At 50.1% G+C, this 18541-nt stretch overlaps 7 protein-coding genes across 9 annotated transcripts; 4 read left to right on the plus strand and 3 right to left on the minus strand.

Annotated features, from left to right (window-relative positions):
- The first annotated feature begins 371 nt into the window (after positions 1-371).
- On the plus strand, positions 372-4208 carry PV10_08671. Of its 3 annotated transcripts, XM_016373721.1 has the most exons (3): positions 372-485; positions 538-3634; positions 3706-4208. In XM_016373721.1, the coding sequence occupies exons 1-3, from the start codon at positions 456-458 to the stop codon at positions 3858-3860; spliced, it is 3282 nt and encodes a 1093-aa protein (XP_016220632.1). In that variant the 5' UTR covers positions 372-455; the 3' UTR covers positions 3861-4208. The 3 variants fall into 3 exon arrangements, with proteins under 3 accessions (XP_016220632.1, XP_016220633.1, XP_016220634.1); XM_016373722.1 differs by having other exon boundaries at positions 538-4208; XM_016373723.1 differs by lacking the exon at positions 372-485 and having other exon boundaries at positions 489-3634.
- On the minus strand, positions 675-5509 carry PV10_08672 (uncharacterized protein). The gene is made up of 3 exons (XM_016373724.1): positions 5099-5509; positions 4628-5036; positions 675-4539 (listed from the first exon to the last, which is right to left on the minus strand). The coding sequence occupies exons 1-3, from the start codon at positions 5268-5270 to the stop codon at positions 4359-4361; spliced, it is 762 nt and encodes a 253-aa protein (XP_016220635.1). The 5' UTR covers positions 5271-5509; the 3' UTR covers positions 675-4358.
- A 2172-nt stretch (positions 5510-7681) lies between these two features.
- PV10_08673 (uncharacterized protein) lies at positions 7682-9549 on the plus strand (the record flags this gene model as incomplete). The annotated part of the gene is made up of 3 exons (XM_016373725.1): positions 7682-7806; positions 7913-7997; positions 8056-9549. Exons 1-3 carry the CDS (start codon positions 7721-7723, stop codon positions 9547-9549), a joined length of 1665 nt encoding a protein of 554 aa, XP_016220636.1. The 5' UTR covers positions 7682-7720.
- Positions 9550-9740: 191 nt separating this feature from the next.
- On the minus strand, positions 9741-12010 carry PV10_08674 (uncharacterized protein). The gene is made up of 10 exons (XM_016373726.1): positions 11563-12010; positions 11493-11503; positions 11330-11433; positions 11260-11277; positions 11017-11209; positions 10682-10950; positions 10505-10614; positions 10300-10441; positions 10123-10228; positions 9741-10063 (listed from the first exon to the last, which is right to left on the minus strand). The coding sequence occupies exons 1-10, from the start codon at positions 11929-11931 to the stop codon at positions 10033-10035; spliced, it is 1353 nt and encodes a 450-aa protein (XP_016220637.1). The 5' UTR covers positions 11932-12010; the 3' UTR covers positions 9741-10032.
- Positions 12011-12398: 388 nt separating this feature from the next.
- On the minus strand, positions 12399-13821 carry PV10_08675 (uncharacterized protein; the record flags this gene model as incomplete). Its single annotated transcript, XM_016373727.1, has 4 exons — positions 12399-13060; positions 13122-13434; positions 13488-13589; positions 13654-13821. The coding sequence occupies 4 exons, from the start codon at positions 13819-13821 to the stop codon at positions 12399-12401; spliced, it is 1245 nt and encodes a 414-aa protein (XP_016220638.1).
- A 1297-nt stretch (positions 13822-15118) lies between these two features.
- PV10_08676 (uncharacterized protein) lies at positions 15119-15887 on the plus strand (the record flags this gene model as incomplete). The annotated part of the gene is made up of 3 exons (XM_016373728.1): positions 15119-15268; positions 15318-15577; positions 15629-15887. 3 exons carry the CDS (start codon positions 15119-15121, stop codon positions 15885-15887), a joined length of 669 nt encoding a protein of 222 aa, XP_016220639.1.
- A 308-nt stretch (positions 15888-16195) lies between these two features.
- PV10_08677 (uncharacterized protein) lies at positions 16196-18528 on the plus strand. Its single transcript, XM_016373729.1, has 2 exons — positions 16196-16297; positions 16353-18528. Exons 1-2 carry the CDS (start codon positions 16276-16278, stop codon positions 18143-18145), a joined length of 1815 nt encoding a protein of 604 aa, XP_016220640.1. The 5' UTR covers positions 16196-16275; the 3' UTR covers positions 18146-18528.
- Positions 18529-18541: the final 13 nt, after the last annotated feature.

Consider the following 18541-nt stretch of genomic DNA (forward strand, 5'->3'; position numbering starts at 1 on the left):
CCCCAGCGGGATGTGTATAGGTAGGTACCTGCCTAACCTATAGCATCTACAGGCGATAGTGCAAGGTATTTAGGTACCTGTACCTATAGTATATCCCTAGTTACCTTACTCAGACCACCTAAGAGTTTAGGTACCTAAGTACAGTGCCAGGCAGTGGGCGACTTAGTCATCATAATATTATAGGCGTGAAGATGGAGCGTTACGTGTCCAAAGTAGTGAATCACTGTTAGGACTGTAGCCTAGAGTCCTTAGTACTTAGTGACGCTTTTTGCTTTCTCCAACTGCATCGGTGAGATTCCACGCCCGCTTGGTCTTGGAGTCACTTTATACTTTCGCTCCACTACTTACTCCAGTGCCCAGTGCACTACTCCGTACAGACTCACTACCAGACATCCATAACCTCGCCTTCATTCTCTCCCTCCACCACATTTGTCATCCCCTCAACACCCGCGACAATGTCGGACCCAACCGCGGACTCAGACAAGGTACGCACAAGGCCATTCTTCCAAGATACCCAATCCACTAACTCGAGATCAGATCCGGAACAAGAGACTGGCCAAGTTACAACAGTCCCAGTCCCAGTCCTCATCTCCGCAGCCTCAGGACAGCCTCATCTCTCAAGATGCCGCACCCTCGACATCTTCATCCCCAGCGCCCTCTCCTCTTCCCAGTGCCCCCCAGTCACCACCTCCTTCAGAATCCTCAAGCACGCCCATCAATATCTCCAAACCGTCGTCACCACCTCCCGCCGCTTCGTCGACCAGAATCAGAGTGACCCCATCGACCATCACACCCCAGAAACGGGAGATGAACGGCTTGTCCAGGCCAACCTCAGCCAAACCAAACGAACCCATTGAGCAGTGGGAGGATCGCACTCTCCGCAATCTATTTAGAATAACTTTCGACCCTGCTCAGACCAAGGATCAACACGGCCAAGTCCTCCATCAGGTCCCCCAGCTAAGAGACGAACTCGAGTCCGAGGGTCAACCCGTGTTGCTGAACAATGCCATTCTCGAACAAGCCATCATGGAGGCCGGTGCTTCCCTCTCCCAACGTATCACTCCCCACGATTGGCTCTTTGGCTCATGGAAGAGAGTCACCCGAATCTCAAAGGCCGTCAAGGACCGCACGCCCGAGAACCCAAAGTGGACCATCCTCCTCGAGGCGCGGCGACTGTGCATGAATTGGTGCATCCTCTCAATCACAACCCCAGACATCTTTGATGCCACCTACGACGGCATCGATGCCCTCGCAGACCATCTATTAGCAGATCCCGACGATGATCGAGGGGTCTGCCAGGATTTTGTGAACGAAGCCCTCACCCGGTTTGAGGAGGATGAGTCGATCAAGCTCGCCTTTGTCGCCGCTGTTGAGAATCTCAGCCGTCGACTAGCAAAGGAAAACATGAACACAGCGTATCAGCCTTATGTCGGTATGCTACGTCACTTGATTCGCTACAAACCAATCGCAGTTGCAATCACGGAGTCAGTAATTTTTGTCGATGCCACAGTCCCGGCCGCCCAGCTCGAGGTTGCCTCTCTTCTCGGTCCATATTTTCAACTCTCGCCCTTGCAAGCCGAAGTCACATCATCCTTCTTCTACGAACCCAAGACCATGGATCCTGGTAAAGTCAGAACAAACCAAACATCCTTGCAGATGACTTTGAGAACTCATCAAGATGAGTTATTCGATATCGTCAACACCCTGGTCCGTGCCTCTCCAGAGGCTCGCGAACGAGTTCTAGACTGGTTTGCTCTCGTCGTCAATTCAAACCATAAGAGAAGAGCAATGCGCGTCGACAAGAAAACTGTCTCCAGCGACGGCTTCATGATCAACGTCAACGTCGTCCTGGACAAGTTGTGCGAGCCTTTTATTGATGCCCGATTCTCCAAAATCGACCGTGTCGATATTGACTATCTCCGAAGAAACCCCCGAGTCGACATCAAGGATGAGACCAAAATCAATGTCGATCAAGACCAGTCGGATTCCTATTTCAAAACCCAGGCGCCAGGCACAAATAACTTCATTTCGGAACTCTTTTTCCTCACGGTCGCGTCACATCAATACGGCATCGAAGCCGCTCGAAATATTCTTAAGGAGATGGATCGAGAACTGAAACACATGGCCAAGCAGCTTGAACAGTTTGAAGGCGAACGCCACAAGTATATCAACAACCCTGTCCAGTTGGAAATGTATGACAAGGCACTTAAGAAGTATCGAGATCAGCACGACAAAGGACTCTCGTACAAATACGCGGTCCAAGGCGTGCTTCTCGACGAAATCACACAGACTCGCTCCATGCAATTCATGCGTTTTGTCACCGTCTGGTTGCTTCGACAAGTATCTCCCAACCGACAATTTCCCAATGAGAAACTGACGCTTCCTCTGTCGCCTGAACAACCAGACGCCTTCAAAAATCTTCCCGAGTATTTTCTCGAAATCATCAGCGGCAACTTTGGCTATATCATGTATAACATGCCACAAGTCATTTCGCCCACTCAGTCTGACGAGCTCATCATGCTTTGCATTGCATTCTTGAGAAACGCCGAGTATATCAAGAATCCATACCTGAAAGCCTCGCTTGTGACCATTCTCTTCAGAGGGACCTGGTCATGGCGGCAGGGCGGCCGAGGAATTCTGGCAGACCAATACAACAGCATGCCCTTTGCCACAGAAAATCTGTTGCATTCCTTGATGCAGTTCTTCATCGAAGCTGAATTCATGGGAGGTCATGGACAGTTTTTCGACAAGTTTAACGTGCGATTTGAGATTTTCCAAATTATCAAATGTATTTGGTCGAACCCGGTCTACCGAGACAACCTACTGCGAGAAGCAAAGGTCAACATTGAGTTTTTCGTCAGATTTGTCAATCTGCTTCTCAACGATGTCACATTTGTCCTCGACGAATCGTTCACGTCGTTCCACCAGATCTACGACATCTCCCACGAGCTGGCACTGGCGGGAACTTCGTTGAACGAACAGCAACGACAAGAGAAGGAAGAAGCGCTCGAATCTGCAAAGGGGAAGGCGAAGTCGTACATGCAGCTGACCAATGAAACGGTGGGCATGGTGAAACTCTTCACCGAGGCGCTCGCAGATGCCTTTACCATGCCAGAAATTGTCCAACGTCTTGCAGACATGTTGGACTATAATCTCGATGCGATGGTGCCACCCAAGAGCACATCCCTTAAGGTGGATAACCTTCAAGAATACAACTTCAATCCTAAGGCACTCTTGTCTGAGATTGTTGATGTGTATTTAAATCTAAGTGAAAAGGAGAATTTCATCCTGGCAGTCGCGCGCGATGGCCGATCCTACAAGTCGGAGAACTTTGTGGCCGCGGGCAACATTCTCAAGAAATTTGTGCTCAAGTCACCACAGCAACTTCAACGCTGGAGCCGGCTGATTGAGAGAATTGCAAAGGCCAAGAGTGAAGACGAAGCGGCTGATGCAGATCTGGGTGAAATTCCCGACGAGTTCTTGGATCCTCTGATGTACACGTTGATGGAGGATCCCGTGTTGTTGCCCATCTCCAAAATCGTGATCGATCGGTCGACAATCAGAAGTCATCTGTTGAGCGATCCGCACGACCCCTTCAATCGAGTGCCTTTGAAGATTGAAGATGTCATTCCAGGTAAGTCCAACAAGACACATGTTTGCCCCAATCTCTCTCGGAAAGTTGAAGCTAACGACTCCCTCTTTTAGCGACCGACGTCAAGGAGAAGATTGCCAAGTTCAAGGAGGAGAAAATTGGGAATCGACGCCGGGATTTTGTGGAGACGGTGAAGACCGAAGACAGTGCAGCTGGGGTCGAAAGTAGCACGACAGCGCCAGATGATGCGATGGACACGAGTCAGTGAAGGGACGCTTCACGGGAAAGCGAGCGGTTGAGAGTTGGTCGCATTTTGGATGATTCGGCAGAGCCTACAGCATTAGCTCGGTGAAGTTGATACACATGGGGGCCATATTGTTTTGGTGGTCTCCCCAAGCGACCAATTTTGGGCCAAGGTGTACCATTAGTACCCGGCCAGTCGCAAAGACTGGATGCATTGACCTGGTTTAGATTGGTCATGGGCATCGGATGATAGAGTATCATGACTCGATTAGATTCACACGAAACACGAACAAATACCGAGGTTCGAGACAGGTACAGTGATCCAGCCGAGTTGACAGTCCACATAAAGGACGGTATGAACAAGTTGAGATCTATAGCCTTTTCCTCAGGAACAGGTTTCAATCGTCACTGTCCGTTCTGTCCCTTTTTCCTGTCCAAAATGGCTCAAAAAACGAGAAAAAACGAGTAAAACGCCCCCTGGTTGCGTCAAGATACAGCTCTGGGCGTGAAATGGTGGTCTCGGCTATACCCGAGGGTTCCGTAAGTTCCAGGAGGCTTGATGTCGCTGGGATTCGCGTTCTGAGACTAATGGACTCGTTCTGTTCGGTGGAGGCTTGTCGGCATTGCCATCTCGCATGCGAGCACTGTGTGACTTTGGACCGTACGTGTCGAGGTGAGCGTAGTAAAGCCAAAGGACGATACAACTAGTGGAGCTTCAGTCAGTAGGGTCCCATCCCAGAAGAAGGCTGCGACAAAAATCACAAGGATCAGACAGGGCGGAGGAGTACTGACCTCGCAATGGCGCCGACCAGACCAATCCACAGGCATACAACGCTAGCAATGGCTTTGCCATTGTCACGATAGCGAAGAGGTGGACTTAGGTGCTGCAGGGCGATTTGTCGAGCATCTTCTGAGTCGGCGGAAATCCAAGCCTCGCCAGTGGCGACGATGACAGTCAATGCAATGGCAGAGGCCAAAGTCATGATGGTCACGACTATGGCACTGATCCGCCATGACCAGCGAATGTTCTTGGGCTCATAGCGTTCGGGAAAGAAGAGATCGAAGAAGAAAGCGGCTCCGAAGATGGTGGCGACAGCGACGCCAACAAAGATATTATACGAAGCAATGCCAACAAAGTCGTTGTTGTGGACTCTGGCAGAGGAATGGAGTCTCTCGATTTCCGACTGTTGATCGACGTAGTCTTGAAAGCGGGAGGTTAGCGAAGTGGTCTGATTGAGAGGTTAGGGGCTTGGAAATAGTGACCTGATAGTGCAGCTGTTCCAACTGATTCCGACACAACACAAAACAGCATAGCAATCTGGTAGACAACGAATTTTGTGCGTCGCAAGTGGTAGTCTTTGTTACCAAACATATATGAGCTTTTGAATTTGCTCCATTTCATATCCCTGAGGTCAAGACCCCAAATGACAGCCATGACAGGTTAGGATGTGTGGTGGTACGATCACAGTCACAGCAGCAGGTATAAATAATTAGAGTATGACACAGAAACAAACTGCTATAGGATGAAAAAACGAACAAAGACAGATGGCAGACTTTAGGACGAGGAAGAGGGCGGGGGTAGAAGATATATTGATGGACTGGAAAGCATGCATCTGTGTTCATAAGCAACGTTTATGGGGGAACGGGAATCAGGAAAGACATTTACGAGATCTGATGACCCGGAGTGGCAAGGGAAAGAAGATCGGGGCTGCTTGTGGTTAATTGACTCACTGATTTGACGACTGGTTGAGTCTGGCGTCGTGAGGATGGAAGATGATTGAGTGGTCTGTTGTAGCCTTGCACATGATCCAACCTTGTCGAGATGCCGGACCATCCGCGAGAAAAGAAGCCTGGGGTCATTGGCTGACGAGGGGTCGAGGCTTGAGCCCAGACTGCGAAGCAATGGATCAGTCAGCTTGTCTGAGCTTGTCAGCTCGAGATGAGCCGTTATGAGGGTCGATGAGCCTCATTATTGTTGGTTGATGAGAAGTTAGAAAGTGACAAAGATTGACGAGATGCAGAGGTTGGGATGCCGGATGACGTCGTGGTTGCCTGGAATGCGGATTTGTCGGGTGTGAGACGAGGAAGGCACGAACCGTCCCCAGTACCTATAGGCTATAGTAAGGAAGGTGCTCTGGTGTGTCATGATTCCCTGAAGGAAGGTGCCGCGGAGCATCCAGGCAATTAATTGTAGGGAAGGAACACAAGTCAAGAGTATCAGGGACGTACCTGCCGCTTCTGAGTTGCTCCAGTATAATCCTCACCACATCAACTTTTTCATATCAACCTCCATCTTCTATTATTATCTTGCATATTTCAATCCACTTTTAATACTCTACCAATCCTTGTACAGTAACAGACATGCTCGACACCGTGGTTGGACCGTCGCCTCTTACTCCAGTCCACTCTTCAATTTCCTGGGAATGCCTTCGGTATTCCACGCGAGGCCATGTGGTGTCGAGTCTTACATCCATGTCACATCTTGCTTCCTCGAAGATGTGCCGGAACATGCCTGCCGACCCCATAGTCTTCTTCTCCAGTTGCTAAAGATCGAGTTTGCTCGCTTACTTTGCATCCTCGGATCAGCGGGTCTTGAGATCTAACATGTCTGCTCCAACAACGGTGAGACCAATTGCTAACAAACATCCTGTTGAATCACCAGCTTCACCCCGCGAAGACAGATTTCGTAACCTCCATACCTGAAATCAAGACAACAGTTCAACGCGACAGTCCTCGTCCTTTCTTGGCCCCCCTCCTTTTCTTGGGACCTGGCGCAGTCTCGCACATTGTAGGTCAATAGCCGGCTTGGGTCTTGTGACATTCGGTCATGGCAATCTCATATCACCTGCTCAGGCTCAGATAGTGGGCCAGATTGTGATAATGCGATATCAATGCGATAACAACCTACGAACTGCGACTACATCTCCTATATTCGCTCTCGCATTCAACACCACCCATGCCACTTCATTCCTGTCGACATCCATGCGTCGTTGGAGGCTTGCACAAGGTTTAATTCCAATCTGGCCGAGACATCATATCTTCTGACCCCAAAAAGTTAATCGGATCAAGTTCGCAACCCCAGGAAGCTATCTAATCATGGTATCTCAATCAACATGGTCCTTTTGATAATGATTCTTCGGGCCTCGATTGAGTGGCCTATGGTCTCAAATCTGACATGGACAAGTCCGCTATCAAGGACAAGAAACTCTCGCCCCGCAGTGGACATATCCCCTCCTTGTCCAAAGCAACCCAAGGAAGCCCAGCCGCAGCTAAGGTCTATCCAAGCTCCACTTGCCATGGATGACCTGCCAAACAAAGTCTAGCTTAGCTGTCTTTGGCCATCCTTTCCCGTTATCTACTGGGCATCTACAGTCTTGCTCTCATCATAACCAATACCAGATCATTTCCTTCATAGACCCTGTCCGGGTTAGGCGACTTCCATACCAAGTCAAAATGTATATGACGATAAGGGAAATTTGGCCTATCGCAGACTCGCAGACAATACCTCGGATTCGCCCCTATACACCCTCACCAAGCCTCTCTCTTAACGCCCACATGCGTCCTACAGAAACACGTGGCCACGCTGCAGAATGCCTGCGACCACGGTTCCACCGTCGCGTGAGGTCGATCTTTCCCCGTCTGACAGGCCTAGATGCCACGGATTCGCCTCCAATTCAGTGCTTGGCCAGATAAGATGGAAGTTGTCGATCATACGTTGGACAAATGGAATTATCGCACAAAACTTTGCCCTGCGCGTCTGTGCTAGAGTCTAATCGCATCTATGGAGTATATCTACAATAAGTCAGAGTTTCCTGGCACTTCAAACTTCGTCTTCATTCTGCTCAACGACATCCCTTCCCCTGCTTCTGTTACTTCCCTACCAAAATGAAGCTTCAGATGCCCAAGTTCGAGAGGCCTCACCTCAGGGTTGAGCAGCCTCTTTCTGTATTTGCAGAAGGTAACGAAAGATGGTATGTTGCATCTGCCAGACTCACGCGGATCCATCATCCGCCGCAGCCACTTTGGCTGTATCTCATTTCTTTGTCGCACTCAGGCTGACTCGAAATGCAAATACAGGACCAACAAAGATCTTGATCCTGTACCTCCAAATAGGAGAAAGTGGGGTGTAATGTCCTTCGTCAGTTACTGGGTCTCCGACGCTGTATGAAATACCCTCCACTTTTGAAGAGAACCGTCAATTTCGTCTAACAAGCGCCCAGTTCAACGCAGCCACCTGGCAGTTCGCCGCAGGTATCATCGCCGTTGGTCTCACCTGGCGTGAAAGTTTGGGAATCGTTGCCCTTGCCTTCTTCATCATTTCTTGGGTCATTGCCTTTAACGGTGCCATCGGCGTCCTCCACCATATTCCCTTCCCCGTCATCGCACGAGCCAGCTGGGGCTTCTGGGGTTCCTACGTCGCCATCATCTCTCGCGTTATCCTCGCTATCTTCTGGTTTGCCATTCAGACCATGAACGGTGCCAACACGGTCCGAGTCATGATCGGCGCCATCTGGCCTTCATTCCTGACCTTGCCAAACCACATCCCCGAATCTCAAGGCATTGATGACGCCACTATGATTTCCTTCTTCCTCTTTTGGCTCGGTCAGCTTCCCTTCCTGTTCATGCACCCCAACCAACTGCGATACCTTTTCATGGCCAAGACTCTGATTGTGCCCGCCGCCTGGGTGGCCATCATGATCTGGGGTCTCGCCACCAGTGGAGGCGGTCGCATCTTTGATCAGACTCCCACCATCTCCGGCAATGCGTACAGTTGGGCTTTCCTCTCCTCATTGACCTCGGTCATTGGAAACTACGCCACTCTGTCCGTTAACCAGTCGGATTTCTCGCGTTTCTCTCGCGTGTCTGTCAAGTGGCAATGCATCTACGTCCCAATGCTTCCCGCATTCTTCACTTTCATCGCCTTTATTGGTATTGCTGCCTCGTCCGCCGGTGGCTATCACTATGGCGTCATTGAATGGGATCCCATGGCCTTGGTCGGTCACTGGGACAACCGAGCTGCGAAATTCTTCGCCGCCTTTTCATTTGCCCTGGCTGCTCTTGGTGTCAACATCTCAGCCAACAGTCTTTCCGCCGCTCATGACCTGATGGCCCTCGCACCCCGATTCATCAACATCCGACGAGGACAGCTCATCTGCGCTGTCGTCTGCTGGGCTTTGGTCCCCTGGAAGATTCTGGCCTCGGCCGGCAACTTCCTCAACTTCATGGCCGCCTACGCCGTCTTCCTAGGCCCCATTGCCGCCATCATGTTGTTCGACTTTTGGGTCGTCCACCAGCGCAAGTACGACACAGTCGAACTGTACAAGCCCCACGGCATCTACCGATATACAGGTGGCGTCAACTGGCGAGCCATTGTGGCTTTCCTTTCGGGGGTTGCGCCCAGCTTGCCCGGCTTCATCAACGGCATTAACAACAACATTGATGTTGGTGTGGGAATTCATCCCTACCAATTTGGTTGGCTACTCGGCTTCACCGGCACCGCTGCTGTCTACACATTCCTGTCTCTGGTCTTCCCTGCACGAGAGACCTTTATCGAGCGCGCCGTGCGTCCAGATGAGATCTTTGCTCAACGAGGTGAGATTATGGATGGCTCGCCAGAGGAGACCGGAAGCGCTGGTGGTATTAAGTCTGACGGCCCCGTCGAAGCCCCTTTGGAAAAGAAGGGTTTCAGACAGAAAATGGAGAAGTTCATCTAGATAAGATGTGTGAGAAATGCGGACAGCACGAGCAATCCTCCCCGTAGGCCGTGGTGTGTTAGCTTACTAAGTAGAATACTATTGTAATATGGCCAGATATATGCATCTCTACGTCATCCGCGTGCAATCAAATCATATATCACTCATGAGCATCCCAGTTCGAAGTGTTGTAATCGACCATTGAGAGCGTCTATTGATATAAAGGCAAAGGCTTTTTCATTTCTTCTCATGGCATCTATCTTCACGTGCTTTGCGCTTTCCTGTCGATCTATATGAGTCCACACTTATGCACCACGCACCATCTCATCCACAATACCCTAGAGTTATGTGCAGGACACCAAGTGATGACACCAAGGTGCTCATGTATGACATGACGGAGACCTATCATGGGCCGATTCACCAAGTTCCAGGGGTCATCTTCAAAGGCGAGGAGTCGAGGAGAGATGTTGTCGGTATACCATTTCGACACGCTGGATCGATCATCTATTTGAGCACCTTCTCGACACATTCAATACTAGCGACTCGTTAGCAAACCCGTAATTCAAGGCATAAAGACCGGGGATAAAAACAAACCCATGCTTCTCCTTGAGTTCTACCATCAACGACTTGTTGAACTCAGGAGTCACTGGTGCTAGGATACCCTTTTCAGTAATAGTTCCGTCCAGGACTTGCTTGACAGCTGTGAAATTGGTTAGTGAGAACAGCCAAAAACTCCAAATCGCGTGGAGGCCGATGCTGAGAGTATCTTACCAACACCGCAGGGAATGCCAACCAACTTGGCCATAGCCGAGTAACCACCGGATCCGATTGGGGCGCCGTATTCGCAAAGGGTCGATGTGATCACGTCCTTGCTGCCGTCCTTGTTCTCAACTTCGAAGTAATGTTGAAGGAACTGGAAGGGACTTGGTTAGTATATTGTTGTAGTTGTGGCATATGGATGCCTGGTATGACATACCACTAGATCGCGCTCGCCTTCCTCATACGCCATCTTCTCCTCGAGAGTCGCGCAGAGAGTATCCAAGGGGTTACCTCTTGGTGTGATTTTGTCATCTGAGAAGATTCCGACTGGAGAGACACATCCACGTTAGCATTCGCGTCTAGCCGATGGATTTCCGCATCTCCGAGTACTTACTCCACTTGAGACCCGCCACCAATTGATTCTTCTGGTCGGTATCCTTGAAAGTGGTCTTTGACGAAACAGCCCACAGCAAGTCAGTCTCACTGGATGAAGTGGCACCAAGGATCTTGGTGGTTGCTTCTCTCCATGAGATTGGCTCTTTTAAGAAATCCTTCTCCTGATCATCCAGGAAGCCGATGTCCACGAGGACCTTGATGAACTCGGGGAAACCGTTGTAGCGGAGCGTTCCTCGGATCACGGTCTTCGCCTCGGGGATGTTGTAACTATTAAAAACTTAGCGGATATGTCCGATTCTCAGTCAACTGGCTCTCTTCAGTTCTTCTGCTTACCGCTGTAGATATCCTGTGCTGTCACGGTTGCCGTAGGCGACAAAGTTGAATCCCAGGAAGCCGGTGTGATAGGGTTTGGCCGTGCCCATGAGCTCAAGACCGCTCACGTTGACCTCCTTGCCGTTCTCAATGTACTTGGCATTGTTCTTCAGGGCCAACAGAACACCTCGGCTGCTCCAGCTGAACTTGTAACCTTGATATTTGATCAGTGGCTGTAGAGGCGTGGGGCGAGAATAAATGTACCTAAAGGATTATCCGAGTCTTGACAGATCAGTTAGCATGAGTCATATATGGGGCGGCGACATTGTCTTACTCTCAGGTGCAGGCAGACCGCCACAGAAGCTCTTGAATGTGAGAACCTTTCCTCCTTGCTTGTGCACGCGGTCAATTGCAGACACGGCGTACAGGTGGTCGATACTTAAGTAGTTGGTCAGCGGAGAGATATATTGATGGAAGAGGTCGGTCGCATGGCATACCCAGGGTCAAGCTAGAGCAATCCTTCGGTCAGCACAGTAAAGGGCAATGTTGGTAACAGTATCAACATACTCCGATCTCATTAACAACCGTGATACCAGCCGCCTTGACCTCAGCATCGAGTTCCTCCATGGCTGGAGAGACATATGAAGTGGTGACAACATTTTTCTTGGCCTTGATGGCGGCCTTGATCACCGCTGCGTGGAATGTGTAGGGGATCAGGGAGATGGTGACATCGTGCTTGGAGACTGCCTCCTCGAGAGCAGAGGTGCTGTTGACATCGAGGCTAATGGCGGTGGTATTGGGAAAGTTTCCTGCAAGTTTCTGGGCCGATGACAAGGTGCGGCATGCGACGGTGACGTGGATGCCAGAATTGGCCAGAAGCTCGACCGTGGGGGTGGCAACGAAGCCGGAGCCGAGGAGTAGTGCTGTTTGTGGCATGATGTGTGACTATGTAGAGGTATTGAAGGTCAGAAATGTCGCAGATAGAACCACTGAGTGACCTTTTGTTGTCGATGACTCCCCATTGAATTGGGGAGGGGAGAAATTTCGGGTTGACGCCACAGGTGGGAAATTTTAAGGTTTGTGTGCCCCGCGTCATGGTGGGGATGTTGCGCCACATATGAATCTCATCGCCGAGGGCAGGTACGACCATGGGAGTGGCGTCCGTGCCTGCCTCGATTACCTAAGGGTATTGGTCCTTTTGGGTAGGTGCGTGGCTGCGTTGGGATGTACAATATCAGGAGGCGATAGAACAGGATTATTGGATCCATTTGCTAGGATGTATGTATGTATGAACTCCATATGGGTAAAAAAGCCGAAGCATTCCCACACTGTACCTCTCTTGCCGATAGATCATGACCAAAGTAACACACCTATACCCCTAGAACTCGGCCACCCCCATGCGCTCATCCCAGCCTGATCCATGGGATATGATGATTGGGCCACTGGATAGGCACTGAGATCGGGCACGGTTTGAAGTTCAACTGGCCTGACGCTGCGCAGGGCATGTTCATCGATACCACGGTTTGTCGTTGGTATGAAGCGACATTAACCGTGACGGACAGAGACTTCCCAATAAAGGGTAGAGTTGAAATCTGGTCCTTGAGTTGTGAGAACTGGGAGCTGAATTCCTTCAATGGCGCCTCCACTTGTGTTCGAATGAGATCCTGAATCTGAGCCATTCCCTCGCGGACCTTTCCTGTTGAATCTGTCGTAAACTCAAGAGGATTGCCCTCCCAGTCACCCTCCAAAAGCTCCGACACCAGTTTGATGGCATCGCCACTGATCGTCCCAAAAGATTGCAAGAATTCCAATATTGCCTGCGAGTCCTGACCAAGGCTTTCAGCCAGCTTGGGAAGCTGCTGCACAATCTTGAATGTTTGGATGACGTCTCCAATCCGGTTGAAGGTGCCCACGATTTTGGCGAGTGTATCAGGCTCTTCCACAAGCCCCGCGGATTCAACAGTCCCTTCTATCAGGGTGATCAAGTTCTCAACGCTCTGTGTGACTGATGCCGCAGCCTGGCCGACTTGGGTTTTTCCGGTGATGGTGTTGAGCATTGTGTCAACTGTACTCACCCATCAGTTTTCCAGGTCAAGTTATTCACTGTCAACCAAGGAGTTTCTCACCTTTGTCCATGAACGCCGTTATGACAGGACCAGAGCATGCGCTATCTTTGCACATTTGGTCTTCAATCGTCTTGATCTTGCTCGGAAGGCTTTGTGCATTCGTGATGATCTCTTCACCTGCCAACCCGATCGCTTTGATCGACTCATCAGTAGACTTGAGAACTGTTTTCCATCCCGACAGCGCCGTTTCCAATTGGGCCAGCATGTACTCTCTAGACATTTCCAGGTATTCAGTAAAGACACCCGGATCACATTTACCGAAAGCACATGCGACGATGGCGCCCACCAGTTTACTGTACATTTCAAGGTCGATCTGCAGATAAATTGCTTGAGTATTTGAAGTCCAGGTCAACCATAGAAACCTACCTCGGCCGCCATCAAAAGAATGCTACCTTTGCTCTCGTCCATGAGGTGTTGGACGACTTGCGCACCGTTGTTGCTGATCTGGAAATTTTGCTCGAGGACGCACTTGTGATTAAGTTGCATCAGGATGAAGGGCCATGGTTCCCAAAAGAAAAGATCGAGGGCTTACCACTTCTAATTTGGCCAGCAAATTGATGAGCTCGGAAGTCCCGCCGTTTAGACCTGTCCCGTCTTGTACGCTGTTGTAGGCACTGTCTGCAACAAGCTTGAACAACTGTGGCAAACAAGTGCACATTGCATTGATTGCAGGAATAACGTCAAAGTCCATAACGTTCATAGCACTTCGAACGGCACTACAGATGTTTGTTGGCTCGATTTTGGCCGACACACAAGTAGCCTTCCAGGTTTTGGGAACCGTTCCTGCACAGATTTAGTCTCTCGCCTTTGGGTGATGTTGTGGTTACCAACCTGGGACGCATATCTTGTAGCCGAAGACTTTCGTTTTCGTCTTGCATGGAACCACCTATGCCACGGTTAACTAGGTACTGCCATCAATGCTGTCTGGACATATTCACTTCAAAGCCTTGGGTGCTGCAGTCCTGCGTCTCGACTTTGGGAACCGGTACCTCAACTTTGCAATCGGCAATGCCAGTAAGACTTTGGCAAATTTGATCGAAATTTACCTGTGCTCTGAGTCCATCTGGATACAATAGGAATAAACCGAGGAAGTAAGTAGTCAGGTGCCTCATACTGCCTATTGTCAGAAGAGCTTGATTGATGCAGGCCAAACAAGAAGAAACTCGCTGTTCTCAGGTCTATATCCCTTACAGGGCCCAGCATGCTCGTCAGGTTTTCGGGCCTACATCTAATGTCTGATTCCTAAAGGGCATCATCCAACGCCACCCGTCAAGCATCTTTCTTCAGATGAGGCAGAGGTCAAGTGGTCTGGATTGTGGGTGTGCCATCAACTCGTTATGTTGAGCCAATAGAGACCGGAACATCTCGCTTGAAGACCTCAGTCCAGCCAGCCATATCTGATGAGAATAGTCGCTTGATCGGTCTGGCGAGGCGAGAAGACGGTGCCAAAGAGCTGGGGCACTTTCACTATTGGATCAGCCTTATCGAAAGGGACAAATGTTAAGCGAGTCATCCGGGGGTCTTTAAAAAGCTTTTGCTAGGATCTCTTGTTGAAGTTAGACGGTCTCTTGGCAGCTGAGGACTTTGACATTCGCGCTGTTATAAACGGGCATTGGCAGAGGTCGCCGCCCGCAGGAGCTCTGTTAGACCCAGTAGACTAGGTAAGATATAGACCTTGACATCCCAAGCGTTGCCTAGAAAAGACTTAGCTGCTTATGCTGAGCAACCATGATCGTCTGGTCGGTCAGAGTGATATACGAAGGACCAGCTTCATCAACCGACGCCATTCCAGATCACGACCAGACACTACTCACTAACAAGGTCGAAAGGGTAATGAAGTTTATGTAGCAGTGGGGTCTCCGGGTTTCCCAGCTACAAAAGTAAATATGAACCTCAAATAAGCCCCGAATCATCGATGGTCACGACCTTGCTCTCCCAATTTTCCATCAGGCTGATTTACTCCAAAAAGTTGGCTTGCTACCAGATCCAGCATGAAGATGTCGAAAAACTCGACCTTGCATTCGATTCTTTACCACACGACTCGCCTTTGCCAATACTTGTCCGCCATATCAGTTGCCGGGATCATTTCGTACTTCATATACATTCTTAAAAGGAACTCGTACCCATCGCCCTGGGCCTTTATCTTTGTACGTGACAATTAATTCAGGCACCGCAAATACTGACCTACCATGGCAGCTGCTATCAGTAGCGTCCACTGAGATCGTATGGCTCATATTGACAACTTTCCGAGCGGTGTCTCGCATGCTTGGAAGTATAGTGAGCACGATAATTGACTTGTTGATTGCGCTGGCCTGGCTTAGTTCGACAGTTCTGGTTGGAATACGGATACAATATGCCGTCAACACCAAATGCACAGTGGAATTCTGGATGAATACCTACGGGGTGTTCATCTGCAGGCTGTACAAAGGTCTTTTCGCAAGTACCATTATTGCAGTGTAAATAAAATGCTACCCACACTCGCGGTCCCATGCTGACTAGTTGAACAGCTTTAGCGCGTTCGTGGCCATCCTCGTCGATGTCAAGTATCGCAAGAATCGGAAGTCGCGAGACGATATAGGATATCGCAAAGCAAAGACAGTCGATGACACCTGGGTCCCAGGAATGCGTGGAGTCTCCGACGCCGGCACTCTGCTATACGATGGGTCCTACAAAAGCCCCGCTGCTGATGTGATACCGTCAAGCCGCAGGACTTCGCAGGACAATTTAGTGACCCGGCCTGAGACCTCGTTGGAATCGAGAAACTGAAGTTCGATTAGCCTGAGACCTGCATGGACAAGAACTTGCAGCGATCAAGTCTGGCCAGTTCATGAAGATGAGTAGCAGCGACAGCAGTGATAGCTCTTAAGTAAGGCGAAGGAGATAGGAAGAAGTGAAGGAGATCCAGGCTGTCACTTTACATGATGCCCAAGACCCAATATAGTTTAGCTCGATGGTGTCCCGAAGTAGTTTAGCTTAATACCTCTCCGCGCATCCTAAGTCTTGGCGCTGTTGGAGAAATTTTTGGGAAACATGAATTTCTGGGTCTTGACTACAAAAGTCACTTTGCACAGCATCTTACCGACAGTTGCGCTTTTATCATAGCCCAGGAGGCTGGACACAAAGACCAGACCCATCATCCTACCCAATTGTCACAATGGCAGGCAAGAAGAGAAAAGGTAGACTCCATCTTAACCATCACATCTATCATTACAGCACTGACATATGTTCTAGAATCCTCGGATGTGGTCGATGTCCCATCGAAGAAGAGCAAGAAGCACAAGGTTGCGGAAGATGGCCAAACTCCCAAACCCCAAGCATCTGAAACCGTGCCAGTTCCCGAGTCGGCTCCCACTGCAGCGACTACATCCAAGAAGTCTCGCAAGAGAGCCGTCGACTTCATGAACGATGAAGACAGCCAGCCTGCCGATACCAACCCTCCCGCCAGCAAGTCGAAGTCAAAGTCAAAGTCAAAGACCACGATCCCCGAGCCCACTGATACCGAGCCTCCTGAGGATGCAGAGCCTGCTACAAAGAAATCCAAGAAGTCCAAAAAGAAGTCACACAGCAAAGATGAGCTTCTCTCCGCCGACGGCGTCAACGGAGTTCTCGAGCACCCTGGCCATGAAGACTTAGAGACTGCCACTTCTCACAACCCAATCACAACATCTTTGCAAGCTGAGGCAGAAAGAACAGTTGATCATGAGCTTGCCGAGGAGTTCGGTGGTGTCTCGGATGACGAACACGGCTCCGTTGAAGCAGACGACAATGCTGCAGCTCTCCTCGCCGGCTTTGACAGCGATTCTGAAGACAATCAAGCAGACGAGCAATTTGATGCCACCGACCTGAAGCTAACCAAGAAGAAGAAGAAGCAAGTCAAGAAGGAGCTGGCCGCTATCAAAGAAGCATCCGCCAAAGACGGACCTGGAGTCGTTTACGTCGGCCGCATTCCCCATGGCTTCTACGAATCTCAGATGAGAGAGTACTTTGCACAATTCGGCGACATCACCAAACTGCGACTTTCGAGAAACCGCCGCACCGGTGCTTCCAAGCATTTTGCTTTCATCGAGTTCTCGTCTCGTGAAGTGGCCAAGATCGTCGCAGCTACCATGGACAATTACATGCTCTTCGGCCATCTGCTCAAATGCAAGTATGCCGAGCCGGATTCGCTGCACCCTGATGTGTGGAAAGGAGCGAACAAGAAATACCGCAAGGTGCCTCACGACAAGCTGGAACGTGAAAAACTGGCGGCTCCAAAGTCCGAGGTTGAATGGCAGAAGAAAATCGACAAGGAACAAAAGAGACGTGACAAGAAGGCAGCCAAGCTTGCCAAACTTGGGCTCGAGATGCCTCATTCGACTCTCGCCAGCCCCTCAGATGCTCTCAAACAGCAACAGCTTCTTGACCAAGAGATGGCCGACGGTGCGGAAGTAATTCGCGACGCAGAACCAGCTGGCCTCCTCGAACCTCCCAACGGTCTCCCTAAGGACGAGGTCGTCATCAAGAAGTCTGCTGAGGACGAAACTGTCAAAGACAGCAAGAAGTCCAAGAAATCCAAGTCAAAGAAGAACAAGTCCGATTCTGAACCCGCACCTCCCGTTGCGAAACCAGTCGAGGAAGTTGCTGTAGCCGAACCTGCACCAGAAGAGGTCTCGACCGCAGAAGCCGCCGAAGAATTTATTTCCCTCGCCGCCGATGATGATGAGGACGACGACGACGAAGACGACGACGCCGCCGCCGCCACCAATGGTCCCAAGGGCAAGTCAAAGAAGCCATATGTTAAGAAAGCCAAGAAGGAGAAGAAAGTGAAGAAACTTGCCGGCAAGGTGAAAGGACCAAAGTCTGCTATTCTTCCAAAGGAAAAACCTACTGAGACCAAAACTACCGGCCGGTTTCCTGGGGTGCCATTGTTGGGAAAGGACAAATACGACAAGGCGAAACGACAGGCGTACAAAGAGGCCAAGGCTCAGGTTCAAACTCCTGCAACGGGTCGTAAATCAAGTCGTCGAACCAGTGGTTCGAAATGATTGCGATTGGAGAGGAATCGACTCTGCATTTGAGTCTGACATGACTCTCATAAGTCATTCTCGTTTCTCCGTTGGCTCAGGGCGGAATGTTTCGACTTGTTCAACGAACATGGACAAATTCGGGTGCTTGCACAGGAGACATCGAACGGTGTCTGTAAGGCTAGGCTGTCTATTCATCTGTTTGATTCTGGTCCTAACCCTGATCATCGACTTCGCCGTTCTAGCGAACGCAAGCCTAGTGATGAGTTTTTCACAAGAACACGTCACTTGTGCGGGACCCCTAGGCAATGCTATCCTTCATTAGGCTAGACAACATAACTTCATACGTCTTTCGCTCCATGTCATACTCTGCTTGTGATCCCAACGCTTAACCACTGTGGTTCGTTTGTTGGAGTC

The sequence above is a fragment of the Exophiala mesophila genome (genome assembly GCF_000836275.1).
Source record: "Exophiala mesophila strain CBS 40295 unplaced genomic scaffold supercont1.6, whole genome shotgun sequence".
NCBI classification, from domain to species: domain Eukaryota; kingdom Fungi; phylum Ascomycota; class Eurotiomycetes; order Chaetothyriales; family Herpotrichiellaceae; genus Exophiala; species Exophiala mesophila.